The 22,864-nt window shown below is 40.7% G+C and overlaps 1 protein-coding gene across 34 annotated transcripts in view; it reads right to left on the bottom strand.

Annotated features, from left to right (window-relative positions):
* NRXN3 (neurexin 3) overlaps positions 1 to 22,864 on the bottom strand; it is a 1,021,208-nt gene that overhangs the window by 542,031 nt on the left and 456,313 nt on the right. For 23 of the 34 annotated variants that reach the window (XM_040600862.1, XM_040600867.1, XM_040600874.1 and 20 more), the window contains one exon: positions 6,559 to 6,678. In XM_040600862.1, coding sequence (XP_040456796.1) covers positions 6,559 to 6,678 — 120 coding nt within the window. Of the gene's footprint in view, positions 1 to 6,558; positions 6,679 to 15,687; positions 15,715 to 22,864 lie in introns of all 34 variants that reach the window. The other 11 variants (XM_040600857.1, XM_040600858.1, XM_040600879.1 and 8 more) reach the window with 1 other exon arrangement.

Genomic DNA, 22,864 nt, shown 5'->3' with positions numbered 1-22,864 from the left:
AACATAGTGTCAAAAAGAGCAGGGATCACAAGGAACAAAATTATGGCAAGAGCTTTCTGTGACATGTTTATGAAAATGGCATGGCTGCTGAGCAGTGTCAGAAAGAGAATTAAGTAACTGCTTGAACTGCTCAAAGGTTGATAACAGAAGCTGTAATCACTGCCACCTGTAAAAAGTCTCTCTCCTTCCATCCCATTGAAGTCTGTAGCACAGCTGGACCATAGCTTATGTGCTGACAGCAGCCAGGTGTGCACAGATATCAGTGACTGATTGCAGCTGTCATCCTAAATGCTCCTTCTGCCAAGCTGTTGAAGCAATCGTAATTAAATTACTCACTAGAGACCTAGCTGCATTTTGGGGATCACAAAAGGATAAAGTTGGCTAGCTTTCACAGCTGAAAAAAAAAGGAAACACTTCTTTGTCAGGGCACCTTGAGAAGTTGAAAGGTGCAGAAGAAGCAATTCCAAAGAGCACCTGCCGCTCAAATTCCCTCTTGCTCACCCAAAACAGGAACACCCAAGTTCCTTCCCCTGACATTGACGCCACCCATCCCAGATGACTCCCAAAGGGAACATGGGACAAGCAAGCTCTTGATCTGCAGCCTGATCTGATGTTTTACAGCTGTTACTCAAGTGAAGGGAAACGCCTTTCAGTATGCAGAAAGGCAACAAGCATTCTTAAACCAGTGAAGTGCTAAAGCAATTACGTAGTGGGTTATTACTAAGCATCAGAAAAGTGCATGGTGCTTTAAATAAGAAGTAGCACCAGACCCTTGCCCTAAAGATGTTAAAGTTCTTGGAATTGCAGCGCAAATGAAAGTACACAGTGGTAAGAAGGGTAAAAGCAGGGTTCACAAGCTGAATCACAACAGTACAATTGACATCATGTACTGAAGCACACAGTTGCATTTCCTTCCCCTATTAGCCCAATTCTCAGAGGATAAGGTCATTCAGAGACAGAAGAAACCAGAGGCTTCGGGTAGAAACTTAAAATGAGCCATCAGCCAGAAAACACTAGTTATAGTAGAGGGTATGTAAGAGAGCACTGAGTAAGCGAGGACAAAGCACGAGGAGGGAAGTAAGAAGTAATCAGGGTGCCTGACCTGCTGTAATGAAGTATGATTCACTCAAGATAAATCAGAGGTGACTCTTGCTTCGTGCAGGGCGGATGTCTCTGCAGTATCAAAGGCAAATCCCTAAGCGTGCTGATATTTGAACAGCTGACTGGGTTAGCCATGCAAGACTAATGAAGTCTATGTAGATTTATTTTCTACACACTAGCAACCTCTTGCACTCTGACTCAGTAAGTGATAAGCTGGGCACATTAGAAATGAACGGGTGATAATTAAACATGAACAATGGAGAGGTTTTCTGTAAGTAAATCAAGCTGAGCATGCTGGCATTGACATTAAAGGAGGTCATGAATTCTACACAAAAATTGGCCCAGATGGTGAAAAACACAAAATACTGAGGGGGAGGGAATAGGGCCCATCTCCCAACTGGGGGTCTGAATCCTGCCATGCAGATAGCTGTAACTGCTCAGTGGGGCAGACAAAACAAGCATGAAGTGCAAATGTCTCATGAGGACATCAGAATAAAGCCATCACCATACAGCAAGGTTGCTGCTCTAGCCATTTGCCCTGCTAGCAGTCTTTTCTAATGACTATTCTGCCATGCTATTTATAAGCAGGGGTGAGGGAAGCTGGTTCTGTCCCTGCCCTTTTGCAACCTAGTCCTCAGACTTGCTCCAGAAGCATCAATCTACTTAGGTACTCATTCACTTAATATCACAGAAGCAGGGGGGTGGGGGGTGGGAGGGGGGTGCGTGTGAAGGAGGGGCATTAGTGGAAGAGAGGTGAGTCTGCTCCAACATCCCTGACACCTCACCTAGAACACACATGTGGCAGAGGCCACCTTCTGTCTCCCCCATTCAATCCAAAAGTACTCTGTGCTTTACTCTGAATATTGGTCTTAGACTTGTTCTGCAATTTTGACATCCTTCCCTTTAAGTCAAGGATAACAAACTAAAAAAAAAAAATAATAATAAAAAAATATTTTGGCTAGTGAGTAAGCCTCACTCACTATGATTACAGAACTGAAGTTATCAAAAGCTCTTCCCATGACAGTGCTAAATTAAATGAACAAAAGAACAAACTCACCACGACTCCACTTCCTTCTAATCCTTCCCTCCTCCAAATGCGATTCACAGAAAAACAGTAGAAGTGTATAGGTTATGCATTGCATGGAAAGGAATCTTGAAGAAAAATTTAACTTACTGCACAAAAAGAACAACAGCCCTGTACATCACCTCTCCCCAGACAAAAAACAAGCACCACTTCACCAAACAATCACATTGGAAGGTTAGAGGATTGCTTTGCTTATCAACAAGCCCTTTGAAAGGCATGCAGACTAGAAGCATATGAAGACACACAGGCAAGAGGACAGACAAACATGGGCTGCCTTTTCTTTTTACTAATCAAATGGGAGACTTATTTTTAAACCAGGTGGATATTACAACCCAGAGTTTATAAATAAATAACCCCCTAAAAAGCCAATCAATAGTCTGCAGATGGACTTAACAACTGTTTCAACAACAACAACAACAAAGCTGTTTGAAACAGTGCTTTATACTCTACTTGCACTAGTCATTGCTGCAGGTTATTGATCTTTTACAGACAAAGAGCCTCCATTAACACATACTTGTGTTAGCCTGGCAATTTCTCCTGGAAAGTTTGACCTTCATTGTTTCTTATCTGCATGAGGCACTGAGTAACAAGCAGTGTCTTCTATGATCTAGTTTGACATACATACACCACTCCCATTAGCTAGATTGCTGAAGTCTATTTTTATGCATTCTCTGTGCAGAAAGCGTCATTGTTTGACCAGACAGACAAGAACACGAATAAGTTAAAGAATCTGTAAAACTCTTCATGGGACAACAGTTTAGATACATGCCACACCTCAAATAAATTGGAGTCTTTACTATGTTTTCATCTCTCGCCCTAAGAACAGCAATAGGATGGAGTTCACCCCAGATGCAAGACACTCCATTGATGCTGTGGGTTAACTTCTGACACTTTGTCTGCTCAAAGTTACACATTTGAACATTCAAAGCAACATGTCTGGCATACCAGGGTTGTTAACTATTCCTAAATATCAATTGCAGCATATTAATGCTGATTTCCTACATCTTAGAATAACAAACAAATTCTGAAAATAAGTTGAAAGCCCAGATTTACTGGATGTGGTGCTGGACTGATTAAAACATCTCTAAAGACTGAAGAATGAGGAACCACTCCAAAAAATTAAGAACAGTTCTTAAATGACAAGGAGAATGGAACCAGTATATCTCAAGTAGTGACACTGCTTCTCTTTCTACCTTTCTTTATAGGTGTTAGTACTGGCTAGTATGCAGGGTAGACCTTAAAATTCACTTTTATACAACAGACCTTCTCAAATTTGACGGGAGAGGTTGTCTGGGGTTTTTTTTGTTTGCTGGTGTTTTTTTTAACACTGGTACAAGAAATGATGCAACTCAAAATGAAGCATATTAACCCTGAATTTATGCCCCCATAGCTTCCATTAATTTCTTATTCCAAGGAATCTCGATTCCTACGGTGTAAACATCTAAAACAGACCAACACTAAATCCTTGTCTTAATAAACAGTACTAATGAATGTCTAATACTAAGATATGTCTAGAGATGTACAACACGCATCTCTACCACCTGTGCTTCTCCTTCACCTTTCAGAAAAAGCAGGTTGAAGACAGTTGCATCTGAATTGGGAAGCTTAATGGCCCAGTCCTGGGATAAAGACTAAAAAGCAAAACCATACTGGCACACCAAGTTTTCTTGAGTATTGATGAGGCTGAGTGACGGATGACTTTGCAAAGTTTAAACTAGAAAATATTAAAAAAAAAAAACCAACAACACAAACACCAAAAAAAACCCCCCACCCAAACCATATTACAGTTAGCAATAGTTAATTAGGGTCGATCTAAAGAGATCATAAAAGATAAGTGAAGAAAAGTCCAGGCATGCCATTTATCTGTCTCAGAAGCACTGAAATACTCTGCATCAAAGACATGGAAACACAGATTTTCCAGTGTGGATGCTTCAGCTGATTAACAGAAATGGAAAGACAAAACATATTCAAGTCAGTCCTCATTTTACTACCATTTCCATTGTGTAAATCTAGACCTGTGCTACTGACTTTAACATTCCATATTTACATCAATGGAAGACCACAATTTGTGCATAAAATAGAAGTAGCCACTTACTAAATTAATAGAGTTAGACTCCTTTGGCAAAAAAAAAGTTCTACCAAAAAGCCTGATGCATTTCTAAATAATAGCAAAGCTTCAGGTTACATAGAAGTTATCTGCCCCTGCCATTACTTGCACTATAATCCAGTCTAAAGAACATTTAATTCAATTAACATACAAATGCCTGTACATCCATTAGACTTGGGTATCATAGCAACCGTATCTAACGGATAGGAGCAGGGAGTAAGCTTTCCCCCTCTCTACAACCCTTCATGACTTCAACAGGCAGCCAGGAGCAGAACTGTGTCTTCAGTGTCCTGATACATGGCAAAGAGAAAACCAAGCAAAACAAAAGAACAGCCAAAAAACCAAACCACAAAAAGATGTTATACGCACGTTTTGAAGATCATGGCTGGAGTCTCGTTGTGTTCCAGAAGGAGTCCACATGACTTACCTTTCCAGACCATTCTGAAGCCTGCATCCTCCTGTGAGCGCTTCTAAATCACCAGCCAGGCCTGACACCAGGAGGCTGGTTACGACATCGCCCACATCACCCCCACTCATATCAAACCCCTGTCTCTGCTCTGCACGGTTTCCAGCTGCCAGTTCTAAAAAGCAGCAAGGAATCCCCAATTACAGACACAGGAACGTGGCTTCCTGACATTTCAGAGCCTGCTCTAAGTCATTAGCAACAGCCTAACAAGGGCACTGTAACATTCTGGAGCTGTGAAGCCCAGCACATTAGAAACAAAACCGACAACATCAATAGTCTCTTCAGAGATTTCCTGGATATGTACTTAAATGCAGCCCAACAGGATTCAAAGTAGCATTTCTTTTACACAACAGGTTTATAATGTGCTATGCTTGGCAAGTCTAAACTGCATGACCGAATAAGTAGTGCAAGAATGGGAAACTGTGTCCAATTGACAACAGCAAACCAAAACAGAAATGTAGAAAATGGGAGCCAAATCTCATGGATCCAATATGCAACGTTCCTTCTGGACCCAAAGGAGTCATTCCAAAACAACCCAAAACCAGATGTGGCATTACAGCCTATAAACCTGTGTCTGTAATACCCTTCTTATACAGCCCCTGTCAAAGTACGAATGCTGATAGGCCTTTCCGATAGGTGTTTGGGAGAATTATGCTGGGAGAAAGGGGAGATCAACACAGATAATGCCACATTTTATGAACGACTGGAAAAGCAGAGTTTTTTGGCCTTCAGCAGAAGCAGACTGTCACCACAAGTTAAACAGCTTCTCATATGTGCCATCAATTCAGTGCTGTGGCACCAATATTGGATGAACCTTGCTGGTACCACTAAAGTCTACTGCAACTACTCTTAATGAAAAGCAGCAGCCTGTGAGATGCAGGTGATCAGAGCAGACTATTAGACTCTTCTCTGGTCTTAAAATTTACACACACAACAAACCAAATTATTGAAGCCTACTGTTATGCTTACTACAGCACTCAATGTGCTCCTTTGCTCCCTGCCCTAGAGAAACAAGGGAGAAGGGGACTGTCACCTTAAATAACAGAAGTGGGAGAGAGTAGAGCTGATCTGCTCCTCCAGGCAGGAGCAAAGGTCATATCAGGATGAGCAGAGGGAATGTCTGAAAGCTGATTATCTGCTGCCTTAAGGAAGACTTCAGGGTTTTGCTCAATCATTTTATCAGAGATCTTAATAGTAATTGGCCAAGAAGAACATCCAATGTTTTGAGATGAAGCTAATCAATATGCCAAGAAGCACAACACTGTTGCTGTATGCCTAATCAATCACCTGGTTTTAACTGAACATTCTAGAAAAAGGTACCTGATTTTTCATCTTGGCATACAGCTAATAACTCAGCAGAAGACAATCTAGAACACCACTCAGCAGTTTTACATGCATTCCATGTCTTTGTCACCAAGGTTTGAATGAAAAACTCAAAACATAATAAAATGCACAAAACCTAGACATTTTGTATCTGCATAAATATTACACACAATACATACAAGCCAACTCCATTAACAACCAGACCCATGATGGTAATAAATAAGTCAGCTTTTAAAAAGAAGGGAAAAAAAAAAAAAAATCAGCATATACCAAATCGTATATTTTCCTTTTAACAAGTTAAAAACAAACAAACAAACCAACCTGCTATACGTTTCAAAGAAACTTTCCAGGAAACAAAGTTCAGCTTTGACACTTGGAAAGTTGTATTTCAATTGAAAGTAAAACTAATCATGTGTTTTCTATGCTCCCATCCACCAGAACTCAAAGTTCACCAATCCAGTGGAAAAGTCTACTTACGATCATTACACTGGCTCCCAGAATACGAAGTCATGGAGCAATCACAAGTGAAGCCTTCCCACTGTTGATTGCAGATGCCCTGATTCGCACAGGAATCTTCCTGGCAGGTAGTGCTCGGTCCTGGAGAAGGGATGACAAGGAAAAGGTGAAACAAAGCTTAGAGAATCATTTTAGTCAGGCCTATAAAAGCTCCAATACATGGTAACCATTATATCAGAATCCTCATGCAGAAGAGAAAAAACACTAACCAAACACATTTCCATTCTTGGACATGCAAGAAACTCGGGTAAGAAGAGCACAAAGACAACTGTACATGACAGAACAACAAACTGTAACACTGAGCAAGGAGTAACAGTGAACAGCAACATATTCCCTCTTAGGCAGACCCAATTTTCATGTTCAGAGCTTGCTCAAAAAATTTAAAATATGGTGTGATCCAAGGACAACAAACACTGCCAGGTTGTCGTACTTCCCTGGAAGTTTGATCCCCTTGTAGAAATGAAGGCTAAGAAACGGGCCCATGAACAATACTTCACCCTACCCAAAGAACTCTGATACGTGGATTCAAACTGCAGTTTTGAAACCTCATGTGGCTACAACTTTGCTTTACAGGTTAAGAAAAAACCCAAAACAACCCAAACAAATAAATCCCACAAAACTCTGACCAGTCCCATTACGTAGGTTCCTCAGGAAACATGTCAATAAAGTCCTCAGAAGAACATGACATTAGTTCACAACACCTCTCTGTTCTCGAGTGGTTTCCACAGCCTTTGAGGGAAACAGAGAAGGAAGTAGCTACTACTAACACGACAGGCTTTCATAGTTCCGTGATTTGAAGCCAACAGTTGCTATCCTACTCAGATAAACCTTGCAAAGACACAACCCAAACAACATGCCAAAAAACAATTTTAATAGAATAGAACCATAGAATCATTTAGGTTGGGGAAAAGACCTTTGAGATCATCAAGGCGAACCATTAACCCAGCACTGCCAAGTCCATCACTCAACCATGTCCCTCAGTGCCACATCTACATGTTTTTTTTAAACACATTCAAGGACAGTGACTCCATCACCTCCCTGGGCAGCCTGTTCCAATGTTTGACCACCCTTTCAGTCAAGAAATTTTTCCTAATATCCAATCCAAGCCTCCCCTGGTGCAACTTGAGCCCGTTTCTTCTTGTCCTGTTGCTCGTTACTTGGGAGAAGAGACTGACCCCCACCTCACTGCAACCTCCTTTTAGGCAGCTGTAAGAGAGTGAGAAGGTCCTTCCTGAGTCTTCTCCTCTCCAGACTAAAAAAAAAACAGTGCCCTCAGCCGTTTCTCATAAGAGTTATGTCCCAGCCCCTTTCCCAGATTGGCTGCCCATTCTCTGGACACACTCTAGCCCCTCAGTGTCCCTCTTGTTGTGAAGGGCCCAAAACTGAACCCAAGGTTTGAGATGCGGCCTCACCCGTGCTGAGCACAGGGGGACAATCACTTCCCTTGCCTTGCTGGCCACACCGTTTCTGATACAAGCCAGGATGCTATTAGCCTTCTTGGCCACAAGTGACCAAAGTGACTTTGAGTGACATCTAGTATGTCATCCACAAGGAGGTTGCTGGATTCTGAAACACCTGAGGGCAGATATGAAGCTGCAAGCCATAGCTTATATGAACATAAGTTTAGAAGTTACTTCCCGGGAAAGTATTTTATTTCAGCATTCCAGACAGAAGTATGCTGTTCCTATTGTGCAGTGCTGCAGATAAAATGTACACCTTAGTTGACATACCTATTATTCTATATCCTGCACTTGCTGGAAAAGAAGAAACAACAAAAGAAACAGAGTAGATAAAAAAGGATCAAAAGACTAGGCTGCCTGAGATCAGTTTGTTAATCACCTCTAGTCCAGGACAACGCCATAAGGATAAAGCAAGAACTGTTCTACCCATCCAAGTATCTTCCGTCACGGTCTTTGTTAGTGACAACAATTCCATGAGGCTCATCCTACTCTTCATCCTTACTGCTTCCTAACATCAGCACCACTATCTCTACTTTATAGATGAAATAGGATATACCAAAGCAGAGATAACATTCTCAAAGGCTTTAACCCAAAATGAAACCTCTCAACCCCCATTGGACACCACCCATAGTGGTTTCACTGAATCCCATAGTTATACAGCACCTTTGATACTCGGATTGTGCATCTGGGCACTTGCACATTTACAGGCCTTTGCAGAACCCACATCTAACTGGAAGCTCCATGACATGACACGATCCTCTCAATTCAAAGACCAAGCCAGGAATGGCCCCCTATAGCTTTGGGACAGAGTTTCTGCTCTTCCCACTAGATCATCTTTCCCCACTGCAAGAACAGAATGGGTGAATTTCAGTAGCTTTTTAGCTATCTGTGTTCCTTTACATCTCTCCTGCAATGAGAAGGAACATATGACTATCAGTAGGCAGACAGTTTAACTGAACAATAACAAAAACCTCAGTTCTTTCCACGATCACTTATACTGTTAAAAAAACCACAAAACCAAAACCTCTAGGTAGAAGCATAAGTGTACATAACAAAAGAAGACAACAAAACCCCTGAAAGAAAATTCACCTATTGAAAAGAGGCAGCAGCAGCAGCCACAGCAAGAGAACTGTGCGTCACCATACTCAAAGAAAGTTGAGCAGCGTTTTTCAACACTTTTCTCCTGCCCTCCGCCTCTTCTTCCCACCCACCTGACTCATTTACAGCTGTGTGAATCCCAGTGGTCTCACCAGCACAGCATGAAATTAACAGATCACTTCTAGAATTACAACAGTGCTGACAGACTTTACAGCGTGGGCTGGTAGGCACGTGGATGTACATGCTTCCCTCTTGCCTTGACACTTACAAGAGAGATGAATGTAACTATATAGATACATATGCACCAGGCTGGGGTCTGACATTCGCTTCACACTTACTCTGGCCCAGCAAAAGAAGGGATGACGTTTAACAATCTGAAACAGGATATTAATTGTCCTTTTGCCTAAACCGTCTAAGGTATCTGAGAATAAGGACCTGATACCTCTGCTATACCCTCCTATTCCATTATCTAACCTCTAACCCTAAATATGAATGCCAATACTCACAGAGATATAAACAAGAAAGTTATATATATTTAAAAAATAAAAATGGAAAGCAATGGTGACTCTGCAAACTTGCTACAGCATTGTGAACACCGTTACATAGAAGCCAAGAAGAATATCTTCAATTACCTCTTCCTACCCTCTTCTGAGAAGACTTGAATCAGCAACCGGGCTTGACAACAGGCATCATCTGATGGGGATATCCTTTGCCTAGGTGCCACGAGAGAGGACCAGTACTCGCTACTCAAGGAATAAGACTGTATGGGACCTAGTACCCGTGGCTCGAGGTGCTTGTAATGAGAGAGTCCATAGAGACAAAGGAATTCAATTCTGGACCAGTATCATGGTTTCTGACTTGTATTTTACAGAAACCAATTGTGAAGATGGAAACAGTACTTTCAAAGCAGCCAGAGAAAAAGAATAAGAAAGAAACCTCAACAATTACAACGAATTTTGAAAGCCTGACAATACCACAAGGAAGCTCAAAGTCTTATCTGCCATCTGTGGATTCAGTTGTGATGGCACAGCATAGATTTTGGGTATTAGGCTTTGCCTCACTCCTTAGTACTGTGGGCCATTTGCATGGTAAAAGGATCTTTGACTCAGAGTTCATCTACTCCTGCTGCTTACAGTCCTTTCCTGATGTCATAATCCTCCATCTGTGGCAACAGAATTTTGTTTAGAGCAACTAACAGGGATGTCACAGGGGATTAGGATTTTGGATTAGGGAGCAAAGCAACAGAAGCACAGGAAGGCTTATGAAACATGAAGATTGTGTTACCACGCACATGCCCTTTAGCGCTAACAAACAAGGAAAGAGAAGACAACAAACAATTTATATATACAGCAGTAGAATTGGTTCTAAATTACCAGTGTCATCAGGCCTCAGGTCTATTTTTAAGCTCATTCCTTTGGCAATGCTTACAGCAGTCCAAGTATTTAAAAGCTAAGCTTCAGAACTAGTCTTCACATAATAATCTGAGATACGTCTGATAAACCACACTATACTTTTAATTATTAACATATGCATGCTGACTCCAATTTTCTCCTTAGATTTCCAACCCCTTGACAACACTTGTTATTTCCATTGAGTGCATTTTTGTTTCTGTTTGGCCTTGTTTCTTTTGTCTGTTTGTAGCTGGGCCTGGCACATTGTCTTCTTCATGCCACATGCACAGCAGAAAGGGGAGTGAGTGGGCAGTAGACAGAATAAAGGTAGAGAAGTCCCCAGTACAAAAAAGCATCCCTGCTAGCAGAAGTGTGACTTGCTTTGTCTCCTCCTGTCCACACTAAACCTACCAGCAGAGGCAGCTCCTTAGGAATAGGAGATAGCAAAACAGAATTTTTCAATGATGTCCATTTGATCTTTATTTCTGCATTCTAATTTTTACTGGAACAGCTCGGTATCTGCAGACTTGCAGTATGTGTGGTCTTGATGGGTCTCCCTCCCTTGGAAGGAGTCCAGCATTACACTTTTCTTCCAAGTTACCTAGCTAGATGTATGGTTTGTGTATCAGTTTTACCACTAATTGTTTGAGGAAAACCACCTTAGAAGAGTACGGTAGCCAGATCTCTTATCCATATTCTGCTTGGAAAAATTACTTTGTCTCCCTCTTTCCTGCAATTTCAGCTATATGGTAGGCTTCTCTTTGCCCTGAAACTAAAATATTTGAATTCTACTGCTATGCATTGCTCAAACTGCCATGTTTCATCCCACAGGTGGGTGCATTTCACTGGCAAAAGCAACCATTCCTGCTGTGTCATTTTAAAGCTCTTTGCAGAGAAAGGAACTTTAGAAATAAAAGACGGTATTGTGTTTATCATTCTTCCAAGTTACATGAGGAATCAGTTTCTTTATACAACAGCTGCAGGATTGTAACACAACTGCCTCATGCTTTGATCGTAACTAGCCAACAGCATTAAACCTTCCTGGTCTTGCACATAACACCTTCCTTCACACATTGAAAATTCACTCCTATTTAAAGGAATCTACCATTTGCATTAACTTTATTTTCTCATTAAGATGAAGATCTGCAACAGGCAAGGTTCAACAGCACCACGGGTCTGTTTTCATTCTCCATCTCTCTAAATGTTCCCTTTGTTGTTGGTTTTTTCCTTGTAACTTCAGTGAGGATAGGAAGAGAGAGGAAAGTAACACACAAGATACCTTTACTGTGTTTGCAGAATAAGGTGCTGCTTTTGTCCCATAGTTCCTAAATTGCAAATGTCATCAAGCATTGAAATGTCTCCACCACTACCAGTCAGACATTATGATGGGCAATTTATACCTATGATAAGTCTACAACCTAATTCTGTCAGCACTCCTGTTTCATAACTAGCTATGGTCTGCTTTTTTAATTCAATGTGCAGGCCCTAGTACAGCTCAGAGAGGCATCAGGTCTTGGAAACCGTATGTACCAGGCAGAATATAAGCCTGTTGCAGGACTCTCTGTTAGTGCAGGTTAAGGAGGAAATGAAGTTAATTCTCTTTTCTAAGCAAAAAGTGAGTAAAATTGAGACTGGATCTTATGGAACCATCACTTCACCGGAGGGATCACATCTCACATACCGTAGCTGTCAAATACCAACAGCAGCATGTTGACACCTACCTTGCACAAACGTAAGATAGTCAAGGTTCAATGCACAGTTCAGAAAGTTAGATCCTGTATTTTGAGTCACAGCTGGTAGAAAGCAGGAATATCACAGAGTAACTAATTTAGCAAACTAGAACCAAAAAAAAAACCAAAAGGGATTTTCAAGGACTGCAAGGCCAGCTCTTCAAGCTCACTCAGTTCCAGACTTCATTAAGACGTCATCATCTCTGTCATCACCTAAATAAGGTTAGACATCTGGCAGGCTCCATATTTAAAGTTTCCCATTGCCAGAAATAACTCAAAAGGCAGCGTTCTGAAGTCCTCTGAAGATACAGCTGTTTATTCCACTGCCTTAACAGAACCTGAACTCTTCATTCACCTGGCGTCAGTTAAGATGATGAGTCCTTCTGTTCCAAATACACAGCTGGTCTAAAAATTTCAGGTACTGGGACTAGTTAAAATAACAAATAGGCAAGTCTCCCACAGAAAGGACATTTACGTCAAGGTGACAGGAGAAGGGAAGCAGCAGCAATGGCAATCCACAGAAGTTGGAGCTACGAGGCGGTGGGGTTTTTTCCCCTCCGTGAAACCTGGCACACACCTAACCTCCCCCTCTTATCACCCTGCCGCTCTCCATCTTTAAGCAGCCTAAAAAGTCTCGAGCAAAGTGCTCATACACATGCTGGTGAGGGAAGGAGAAAAATAAAAAACAAACAAAAACCCCAAAACAACCCCAAACCAAAACAAACCCCAGCCATACAACAAAAAAATCAACTGCATAAAAGGGAGTATGCCTGAACCAGAGATGCGACAAGAGACAGGAAGATGCAAGTGAAGTAGAAGTAAACAGTAGTCAGACATTCAGACACAGAAACTAAAAGCAGAAAGGAAAAAAATGAAAGGGCTGTAGGTGAACAAGAAAAATACAGCGAGTTAGAAAAACACCCTTCCCCACTGCAAATCACAGCGGTACAAAAGTGCCAGGCCTCGTGGCCTATTCTAAAATAGCCAAACCTATTTAGCAGAGGTTGGTTTCCTGAAAAGCCAATAATACACATTACACACACAAGACAAACATTTCCCCTTAGGCTTCAATGTGATCAGGTGTCTCTCCATCTGAAGGAGAAATATTCCTATCGGTTTAAGACCTCTGTAACAATATGAGCTTGAGCTGGAATAATCTTCACAGCTGTGACAAGCCTTTAGGTTTTGAAGACTCTGGAAAAATGAAAACAACAAACAAATCTATTTGTTCTGGGACCTCTTCATACTGCATCTACTTCAATGGACATCAAAAAATCGAGCAGGAACTCTCAGGCATGTATTCTGAATTCTGATGGGCACACAAGTGACTACAGAGAACAGTAACAGCTGCAGCCAGAGAGACACGATACTTGCTGATGTCTAATGCAAATCTCAAATTCCTTGCCACAGTCTGACTGAATGGCACAGAACACCTTAATCCTAAAGCTATTTACATCCCAGTGTACTTCCAGCATGCTTTTTTTAATTCACGTTAGTCTCAGCCCATGTATCCTTCCTATTCTTTCAAATCTCATCCTCTACCACTTTCATTTACATAAACTTCAGAAATCGCCTAGGGGCAGCACCCAATACTTTTTAAATCCTTAACCTCTGTAAGACAAAATACTTCAACTTTTTACAGCTGGAAATAGGCCAGAGATGCCAACAAAATATGGTTGCAGTCAGATGCTCCACATGTATGGAGCACAATACATCACACTAACTTCTGCTTATCTCTAGGCTGTCAAATCTTTCAGCTTCAATGCTTCATGTGTATCCAATGGCTAAAATTATCTGAGGCTGTCAGTATCTTTATCCATTGGATAAGAGGGTGCTTCCTAATACATTTCTGTTCATTAACAACTGCTACAGAGATAAAGTGTTTACCCATTAAAATTTCCTTGGTCCCTCCAAATATATTTTTTTCATTTTCCACTGAGCTGTAAAATACCAAACCCTACATAAAAATGCGGATGCTACTCTGATGTGAAGGTAGTTCCTGCCTGCCTACACCTGGACTATGGAACAGGAATATTTTATTTTGAAAACTGCATCTATTAATTTAGATCAAGTCAGCAATGTAACCAGGTCTTCACAGTAAACAGTGAATAGAAATGGAGTTTATGAAGGACATTATTAAAGCCACAAAAACTTAATTCCAGTGACATGTAAAATGTTGGAAAGTCTGAGCATTTTCTTAAACTTCCACATCATTCAGGAACAAATTTGTACTTTATATTGCAGTCTCTCTAGATGAGTTGGGAAGTACACTGTCACTATCATGTTTAAAGGGATAGACTTTTAACATCATGCAAAAAATCCCTCTAGTATCAAAAGCTTGCTAATTTCTAATAAGCAGGTTTCCTCACTTATATCCAGGGGAAATAGGGTATTTGTATGTAATTGCACCATTAATCCTTCCTTCATTATATGTCTCCTAAGAATTAGCCTTCATCAAACTGGTTTTCTATCAGGATTCTTCACCCTATCATCTCTCTGCAGTTCAAGTGGCATGCTCTCGGTTACTGTCTGGCCTCTCCTCTTTGACCTGTCTTCTTTGGCTTCTCCCAGTTTCCCCCTCCTTTTCTACTGAAGCTATTCTCAGCCCCTTTAATGGCTTTCACTTGAGTATCTTTAGTATTTCAACACCATCCACATAGTCCTCAATCTTTTTGCAGCCTCAAACACCATTGATTATTCCCTTTTTACTTAGCAGGCAATAGTAATAAAAGACACCAGTAAGAATTTCACGTGCAGATTAACATAATGAAAGAGCCCTACCTGTTCTTTAGAAAATCAGACTATTCAGTAAAAGGTTCTAAAAATTACCTATGAGAGGTACCAAAATCAGCAAGTACAGAAGAATGACCACTTATATGTTTGATCAACTATGGCTTGTAAACTGCTATATAACTAATAATGGAATTTATAGTTAATAGATTTTTATTATTTTTTTTTAACTGAAATTCCAGGAAGTTACATCTGTGGTGGTTTGGCTTTTTTTTTTTCAAAATCTAAGTTAAAAAAATAGCTTTTATCTCCTGGTCTCACTCCTTAAGATCAGTAGTGAAGAATCCAAGTCAGCTTTTTGTTTTGTAAAGGTTTGAGGGCCTTCTGTGTTTCCATACATAGCAGCTACTTGGCTGAACAATAATTATCCATTTCAGGAAATCAACCTGTGCTCTTATGGATATTCAGAGATTGATACAGTCAAACCCCCCAGATCAACAAAAACACCTCTGTCGTTTGCCATGCCCTTCTTCAACCCAGGTATCACCTCCAAAGGGGCTGGGGTTTGTCATTCTGTTTCTGTCTCAGAGGTGTGACTGCATCAAGTAAAAGGCACCAAATGTAACATATAAAAGCATCTTTTCATTCAAACCAGTAATGGGGAAGAAGAACCTTCTCTACCTTGCAGGTCAGCTTTGGTCAACTCAACTTTGTTAGCAAAAAATAAAAAACAAAACAAAAAAAGAATAATTAAAAATAAAAAAGCAAAACCAATAAACAACAGGTTAGTATAAAGGCAGATAAACCAGGGTCACATCACTATAAATAAATAAAAGCAATTGGTATAACCATGACAGGCAACATGCATAATCAACACACACAGGAATGACAACGTAAGCAACCAGGACACAGGTGGACGTGGCTACCTTAACCTGGCCAAGCAACAGATAACACAACCACGTACACCGGAGAGGAAATGCATGTCATTCATACACACGCATGAGGTCACAGAATTTACAGATAATAGAAAGACCAGAAAAGAAACGTCACATTCTTAACACTCATCTCTCAGTATTTACCAATAATTTTGTCTTGTTTGAGAAACACTTAGAATCCATTTAAATAAAAAAATCTATTTGACTTTCAGTGCATTAGCCAGGAATGGTTTTCTTTTGTTTCTACATCCAAGCTGTGGATCTGAACTTAAATCTTCTGTGTCTCATAAAAGCACAAATTGCCCCGGCTTTTTGTCCAAAGCAGGTTTACTGCCAAAAAGCCATAAGGGGCCGATAATTCTGGAAGATAAGAACCTCTGTTTATCCCAAGAACAGAACTTGACACTGGATGTAAAGTGACAGTAAAACTTTGTCCCCTCACAAGCTGTTGCCTGCTCATGGATTTCAACACATCCTTAAGAAAACTTGCATCAACAGGCAAAGAGACAATTCTGTCTTTAGACAAACATAATCTTTGTCAATCTCATCAGGCCAATCAACAAATGACAATAGTACAAGCTCACTCTTTCACCTAGGTGGAAATGATCTCCTTATCGATGGTCAAATCATAGACCACATGGCAAAAAAGAATCTTAAGTCTACCAAGTCTGACTGACTGAAGACCCAAGAACACTTTCTGAAAATTGGAGAGCATAAAAAAAAGCAAACCAAAACAATCCCAGTGATGGTTTTTAGACACAGGATTTTTTTTATTATTTTTTTTTTTTAATGGAGTCCTTCCAAGGAAGCCACATAGATTTTTGCAGCATTATACCTTGATTCTAAGTTTTCTCTTTCAGCGTGAATAAAAGCAGAGGACAAAGATGGGAGTACAGGCAGCAGCTCCTGAATCCTTTGCCACTGAAGGTTACATGTTTCTAATACATAGCACAATGGGAACACCAAAACACCAAATCACTGACCTCATTGTTCAAAAGATGGGTATTTAAGAAATGCATACTCACCTTTATAACCTTCTGTTCTTAAAAAGTTCTAATATCACAGCTGATATTGAAAAGACATTGGCAGCTCTCCCTTTCTCCCATCCTCTCCTTTCACGTTTACAACCCAAAAAATGAGCACCAACACATACAGATGCTGTTTCCTGTGGTTCCTATGCAGTTTAACATTTTGAATCTTTGCTGTTGTTTTATAGCTCACGAATGACTCAAGATGGCAATTATATTCCCTTTTGAGCTAATCAGATTTTAATTCCCACTTCTGGAACTGCTCTAGCACATAGAGCCATAAAATTCCAAGAGTTCTTCAAACAAAACACAAAAGAAAGGAGGGGAGGGGTGGAAACAGAAGGAGGATGCGTTCCTCTATGCATCTTCTTTGACACATATTCTAATAAAGTAATTTCTGTGTAACAAACAAGCACTTTTCCTAACTACCCTGCTCCTCATCATCTTTGTAGCTGAACTGGAACAAAGTTTATATTTGTTCCATAATTCCAGAAGCACTGTGACAACAGAATACAAAAGCATAAAGAACAATAGAGCTGTCAAACCATCATGGAGTAAACTAACGCTCCTCTCCTCAATGGACAGCCTTTGATTCCACAGAGAAAGTGCAGTATCACCAGATTTGAAGTTTCACTACTGAGCAGATGAAGGGTGAAATCCTTTCTGACATTATCCTGCTGTGAGATTTTAAGCATGAGATAAGGTTTTCTTTTTTCCACATACTGCTTAGTATGTAAAATGCACTTCTGATTATCCAACGTTTACGTGTCATTCATGCTTTTCATGCACCAGTGAATTCCAAAGGTTAACTATACTATTTCATGGCAAGTAGCACAAGATTATGATTTTACTGCAGGATCTGAAAGAAGATTATATTAGGACAAAAAAAAAAAAAAAAAGCTCTAAAGCATCTGGAATACTGTCAGCCAGTTTAATAATCATCACTCTTTTGAGAGAAGCTGTTGTCAGTGGAACAGGTGAGGAAAGGTGAAGAGGACAGGAAGAAAGCACATCTCTAAAGCACATGGAAAACTGCCTTGTGGATGAAATACAATGTTCTTTAACCATTGCTGTTTAGGTTTGTTCAGCTGGGGGCAGGATGGGGTGAACATGAGTATTTAGAACGTGCAGCTGAATTTCAGATAGCTCTAGTGCTCACAGTAAGCAACATAAGCATGTCCAAACAAAGGAAAGGAAAACACAGGAGAACATAAGGCAAATTAATAAAGAGATGAAAAAAAACCACTCCAAATGCAGGAAATACTACTGATTAATATTTACAACAATATCTTTAAACTCTACATAAGGTTGGACATCTGCTTAAATTCTTCCAGGACCAGTGAGGAGAAAGCAGTGAGTCACTCAGTCTTCACTTTTGTGGACAGAATAAACTGATTCATTCAACTAGTAGTAAGACCAGGAACAAAGTGCCCAGGAAAAAGAATTCATTTCAGAAGTCTAGAATCAAGGAGGAGGTGATCCAAAGTTTAAACCAGTTTATTTTCAAGAAGGGAAAGGTCACCTGGAACAACTTCTTCCACCCTCCAACTCTTGCCTACACGCCACAGCGCAGACATATTTTCTCTCAAGCTGTGTATGTCTGACATAGAAATGGAAATATTACTCAAAGTTAGGAGCTGTATAAAAATTTCCAACTAAAGCCCATAGGCTGTTAAATGGAAACTGGAGAGAATCAGGTCGTGACAGAAGGCTTTTCCTCAGTTTCTAATGCTTTGCTCATCTCTAGGGGCCTCCACCCACTACCTCAAAGTGCTCTGCAAGACATGGTTGAATTTCATACTCTCATCACAAATAGATGAATTCCATACATCTGTTTTATGGGTGGGGAGAGCTAGGCCCAAAGTAGGTAGCAGGCTTGCCTGGAAGCTTCCAGCAGAAGTGGCCCCCCAGCGTGAAGTCCTTTCTGAGAACTGACTTTGCCTCCTCAGCGTGGTCGGTAACCTGACCCAAAACTGGCACAAGGACCATTTAAGTCTTAACCACTTCCCTATATTTTGTACCTTTTCTCTCGGGCCCTCTCACCAACCCCTTTTTTTGATGGTGGTAGGGGGAAAGGGCCCTCTTACATAAAAAGTGGCGATGAAAGCTGCTGATAACACAAGAGATAAAGATACCGCATGGAAAATCAATAAATATATTGCTATAATGCTATTATCTTGAAACTTCATTCTTCTCACAGTTGTGTGTAGCACATCAACCCAGAACAGATTTTACACACCAGCCAGTAAGAAGGTTTCTGGCTTTGACAAATACCTTCCAGGGAAACACAAGCTGCCACTACAGATCTGACCAGACCTTCAAGATCAACGAAGAGCTACCTATTGTTCCCAGAAAAATCAGAAATGCAGCAATTGCAAAAAAAGGCAATAAAAATAAACCAGACCACCACACACAAAAAGGAAAGGGAGGTGTGGTGTGGGGCTTTAACTCCATGGGCTCTTTTGACATTTCAGACACCCTTGGGCTCTCTTCTTCTAAATAATCACCCACAAAATTCTTTACCAAAAGTAATAGTCCTACAGGACACATCAAAACAGGTGTCACTGTGGCAGCTATCATCATGCCTGGCACACCAGGGACTGAGCAGCATACTTCAAAAGATGAAACCTTAAGGTTGTACAGCAGACAAGAAAGCTGTGTAATGCAAAAGGAAGCTGACACTTCAGCTAACAAATGGGATAAAGAGGTTTGCTTAGTCGTGCTACCTTACACAGATCCCAACATAGATAATTTAAAGAAATTACAGGAATAAAACTGATAAAGTAATCCTTGTCCTAGGTCTTGAGCTGCCTTTTATTTTTTTCAGTACTACTATATACTATTAAACACCAGCCACTTGCAGTCTCAAGGATGCCTGCATTTCAGATAATGACCCCTATATATGGCCTAAGAATGCTTAGGGATTCGCCAGGTCCTAATGGAAAAGCTCTCACTTAAATATTATTTCTATTGAAAGGATTTCTGCTCCTGCTCAAATAGGAGTGGTGCCTCACCCATCACTGGAACACAGTTAATTGTGTAATAATTGGTAATCAGTAGGTTTGTGCTTTGAGATACAGCAGGGCTGAATTACGCTTAAGCACATGAAGGACAATGTGGCCAAGGAAACTCACTGGCTTGCTGCAACTGAGTAAAAGAAAGAGGCATGAAAACCAGGACAATAAAGAATATTGTGTTCCTATTAAAACTTGAGCATTTTAATTGGTGGTATGGAATAGGGTACTGAAATACACAAATAAAGATAACAAATGCAAACAAGATGCCACAATGTCACCCATTTGTAGTGGTACTGGTCTGTCTTATGTGGGAGAGTGCTGTCTGCTGACCTACATCTCAAATTCTACTATTCTCCAGGCTTCCTTCCTCCACACATCCTTTGATTCTGTCCTGAGATCAAACTGACAGTTTCAGAGAAAACAGCTGCCACCTTGTAATCTCCTCTGCTTCTGAAAGCAAAGCCGCAACAAGAGACAAGCGTTAGCAGAAATCTCTTTCACACCACATGAGAAGGCAACATGCACGTGTGGGCATGGAATGGCGTTTCTTTAAGCATGCATGTTCTCCTTGCGTATGTGGTCCCACTGCCCTGCATGATGAAACAAGGACATATCCTGCAAATCACCACACAGCACAACTATTCACCCCAAAAGCCTGCAATTGTTTGTTACAAACATTTAAATACCGTAAGACAGCAAGAACTGGTTGGGACTTTAGCCTTTAAAAACGTTGTTAAGACTGCACCCAAGATCACTTCAGATGAAAACAAAAAGGATCAAACACACTCAAGAGTTTTTCTTTCCTTAGATAAAGGGGGGGGGGGGGGGGGGGGGGGGGAAGGTGTGACTCTTCAGGGGCAGCTATAAGAGCAGGCACCAGTCAAGATGTGAGATGAAGCCTTGAGGATTGCTGTGGTTCAAAAAACAAATAAAACTGCTTTCTGGTGACCTAATTCTTAGTTTTTTTACTAATTCTAAAATATGTTGGCAAAGAGAACTCTTCAGCAGTTCCCTTGGTACTAAGCAGGAACTTGTCATGAAGATAGTATGGGCACTGCTTTGCAAGATCAAGTTCTTCCAAAGGCAGAATGAAGGCTCTCATTGACCTTCCCACCTGTTTTTTTAGGTCTGTCTCCAACTCTGAATCTTGTTTGAAGGGCTTCAGAAGAGAAGGGGAGCTCACATTCCTGACATTTCTAAGAGTGAACCAATCTCAGGCAGCAACCGTGCTGGTACCAGGGTGGCACACAGACAAAGCAAGTGCCACATCAGGTGTTTGGGGAGTGGCACTGACTTTACACAGCCCTCAGTATTAGGACACTAAATCAAAGAGCTACACTGAGTACAAGAGAAGGAAATGCCATAGCTCTAATAAAGGTGCGTATGGGGCAAAGTTTTCTGAGAAAGCATCATGACTCTGTTCCTGAGCCACAAAGAACGACAAGTTAGTCTGAGAGGTCCTCTGTAGGAGAAAAGCTAGTAGAGATAACATGCAGGCTATATAGCCAACAGATTAAGCTAATTTCAAACAGAAGAATTATCAGAAATCACCAATATTAAAGAATAGCTTTCAGTGCACCAAGGATAATCAGAAAAGACATTTTCAAAAAACTCCAAATGCATTTTTTTTTCTTCAGCCTTGTACACAGCAACACAGAAAAGCTGCACTTCTTTTGGCATTTTGGCTCTGCCACAGATGGACAAAGCCACAGATTGTGCTGCGCTATGCTTATTTCCACAAGGAACAACACTGTTCACAGGAACTGTTAAATATGGCAGAGAGACAGGAAAAAGAACAGCTTACAGCTGTGTGGCACTTACCAACGCTGTGAAATTGGAGTAGACATTGAGTGAGCTCCTGTGACCGGACACAAAAGTCTCACGAACCAGAGGATTATTGTGGAAGTGTGGAAGGAGGGCTGAGGCACAGGAGCTCCCAGCCAACCAGAACACCGGGAGACAAGGAAGGGATCAGATTTAATTGGACTGCCAATTTGTTTTTTCATGAATACTCAAAGAGAGCACTAAGATGATACTTTCAATCCTAAGAAAGGACAGTTTCAATATGTGGCAAGTCTTCAGCATGATATAACCTGCAGTCTTGACATAGTAAGGAAACATGGTCAAGGAGTAATTTCACTTTGCAAAGGCCCATCTTGAAGGATCAGTTCAGGGCATACATCTTAGCACACCTGCATACCAGAAAACTGTACTGATAAAACCATCTTCCTCTAGTGACTGGTAGCCAACACAGCAGACTGATATTCAGTGGTGCTAGACATAATGGTGATTTTCATTTAACTCAGCAAGCAAAAGCTTGGGGTTTTTTGGTTGTAAGTATTCCAAGTGTTTTGGGAATTGATGCTATATTGATGCTACTGAGTCAGTGCTGTCGATGTAAATATTCTTTTAATTAATGGGAGCTTCAAGGAATCACTACTATTTACATGCTTCAAAAAGACACTCATTACATTTGTTTCTAAACTGGCTGGAAAAGAGAAACTACAGAAAAGCAAGTTTTTCCCAATAGCAGAGACAACGCCCTCAGTGCTCTCACTGCAGGCCCACCTCCTCAAAAAGGAACTCTTTCCTTGGTCCAATCTTTATCCCTCGGTTCCTTCTACTTTCCATTTCCCCTGCCTCTCCTTAGTCTTCTTTAAAATGCTTACTTCTGTGGATCCCAAATAAGGGCACTTTGAAGCAAAAGTGAATTGAAGATTCAAAACCTCTTTCAAAATATTTCAAGAGTACTGTAATGTTAATAAACCACTCTGAGAAAAGTACTAGTAAGTAGTAGTCCATCCCAGTGCCACCTTTCTTTTCCACTACCAGAAGTACCACCTCACAGGGATGGAGTATGCAAGAGAACAGCTGCTAA

This window comes from Falco naumanni, chromosome 7, assembly GCF_017639655.2.
Source record: "Falco naumanni isolate bFalNau1 chromosome 7, bFalNau1.pat, whole genome shotgun sequence".
Classification (NCBI taxonomy): Eukaryota; Metazoa; Chordata; class Aves; order Falconiformes; family Falconidae; genus Falco; species Falco naumanni.
This window is presented reverse-complemented; position numbering and strand designations above follow the sequence as displayed.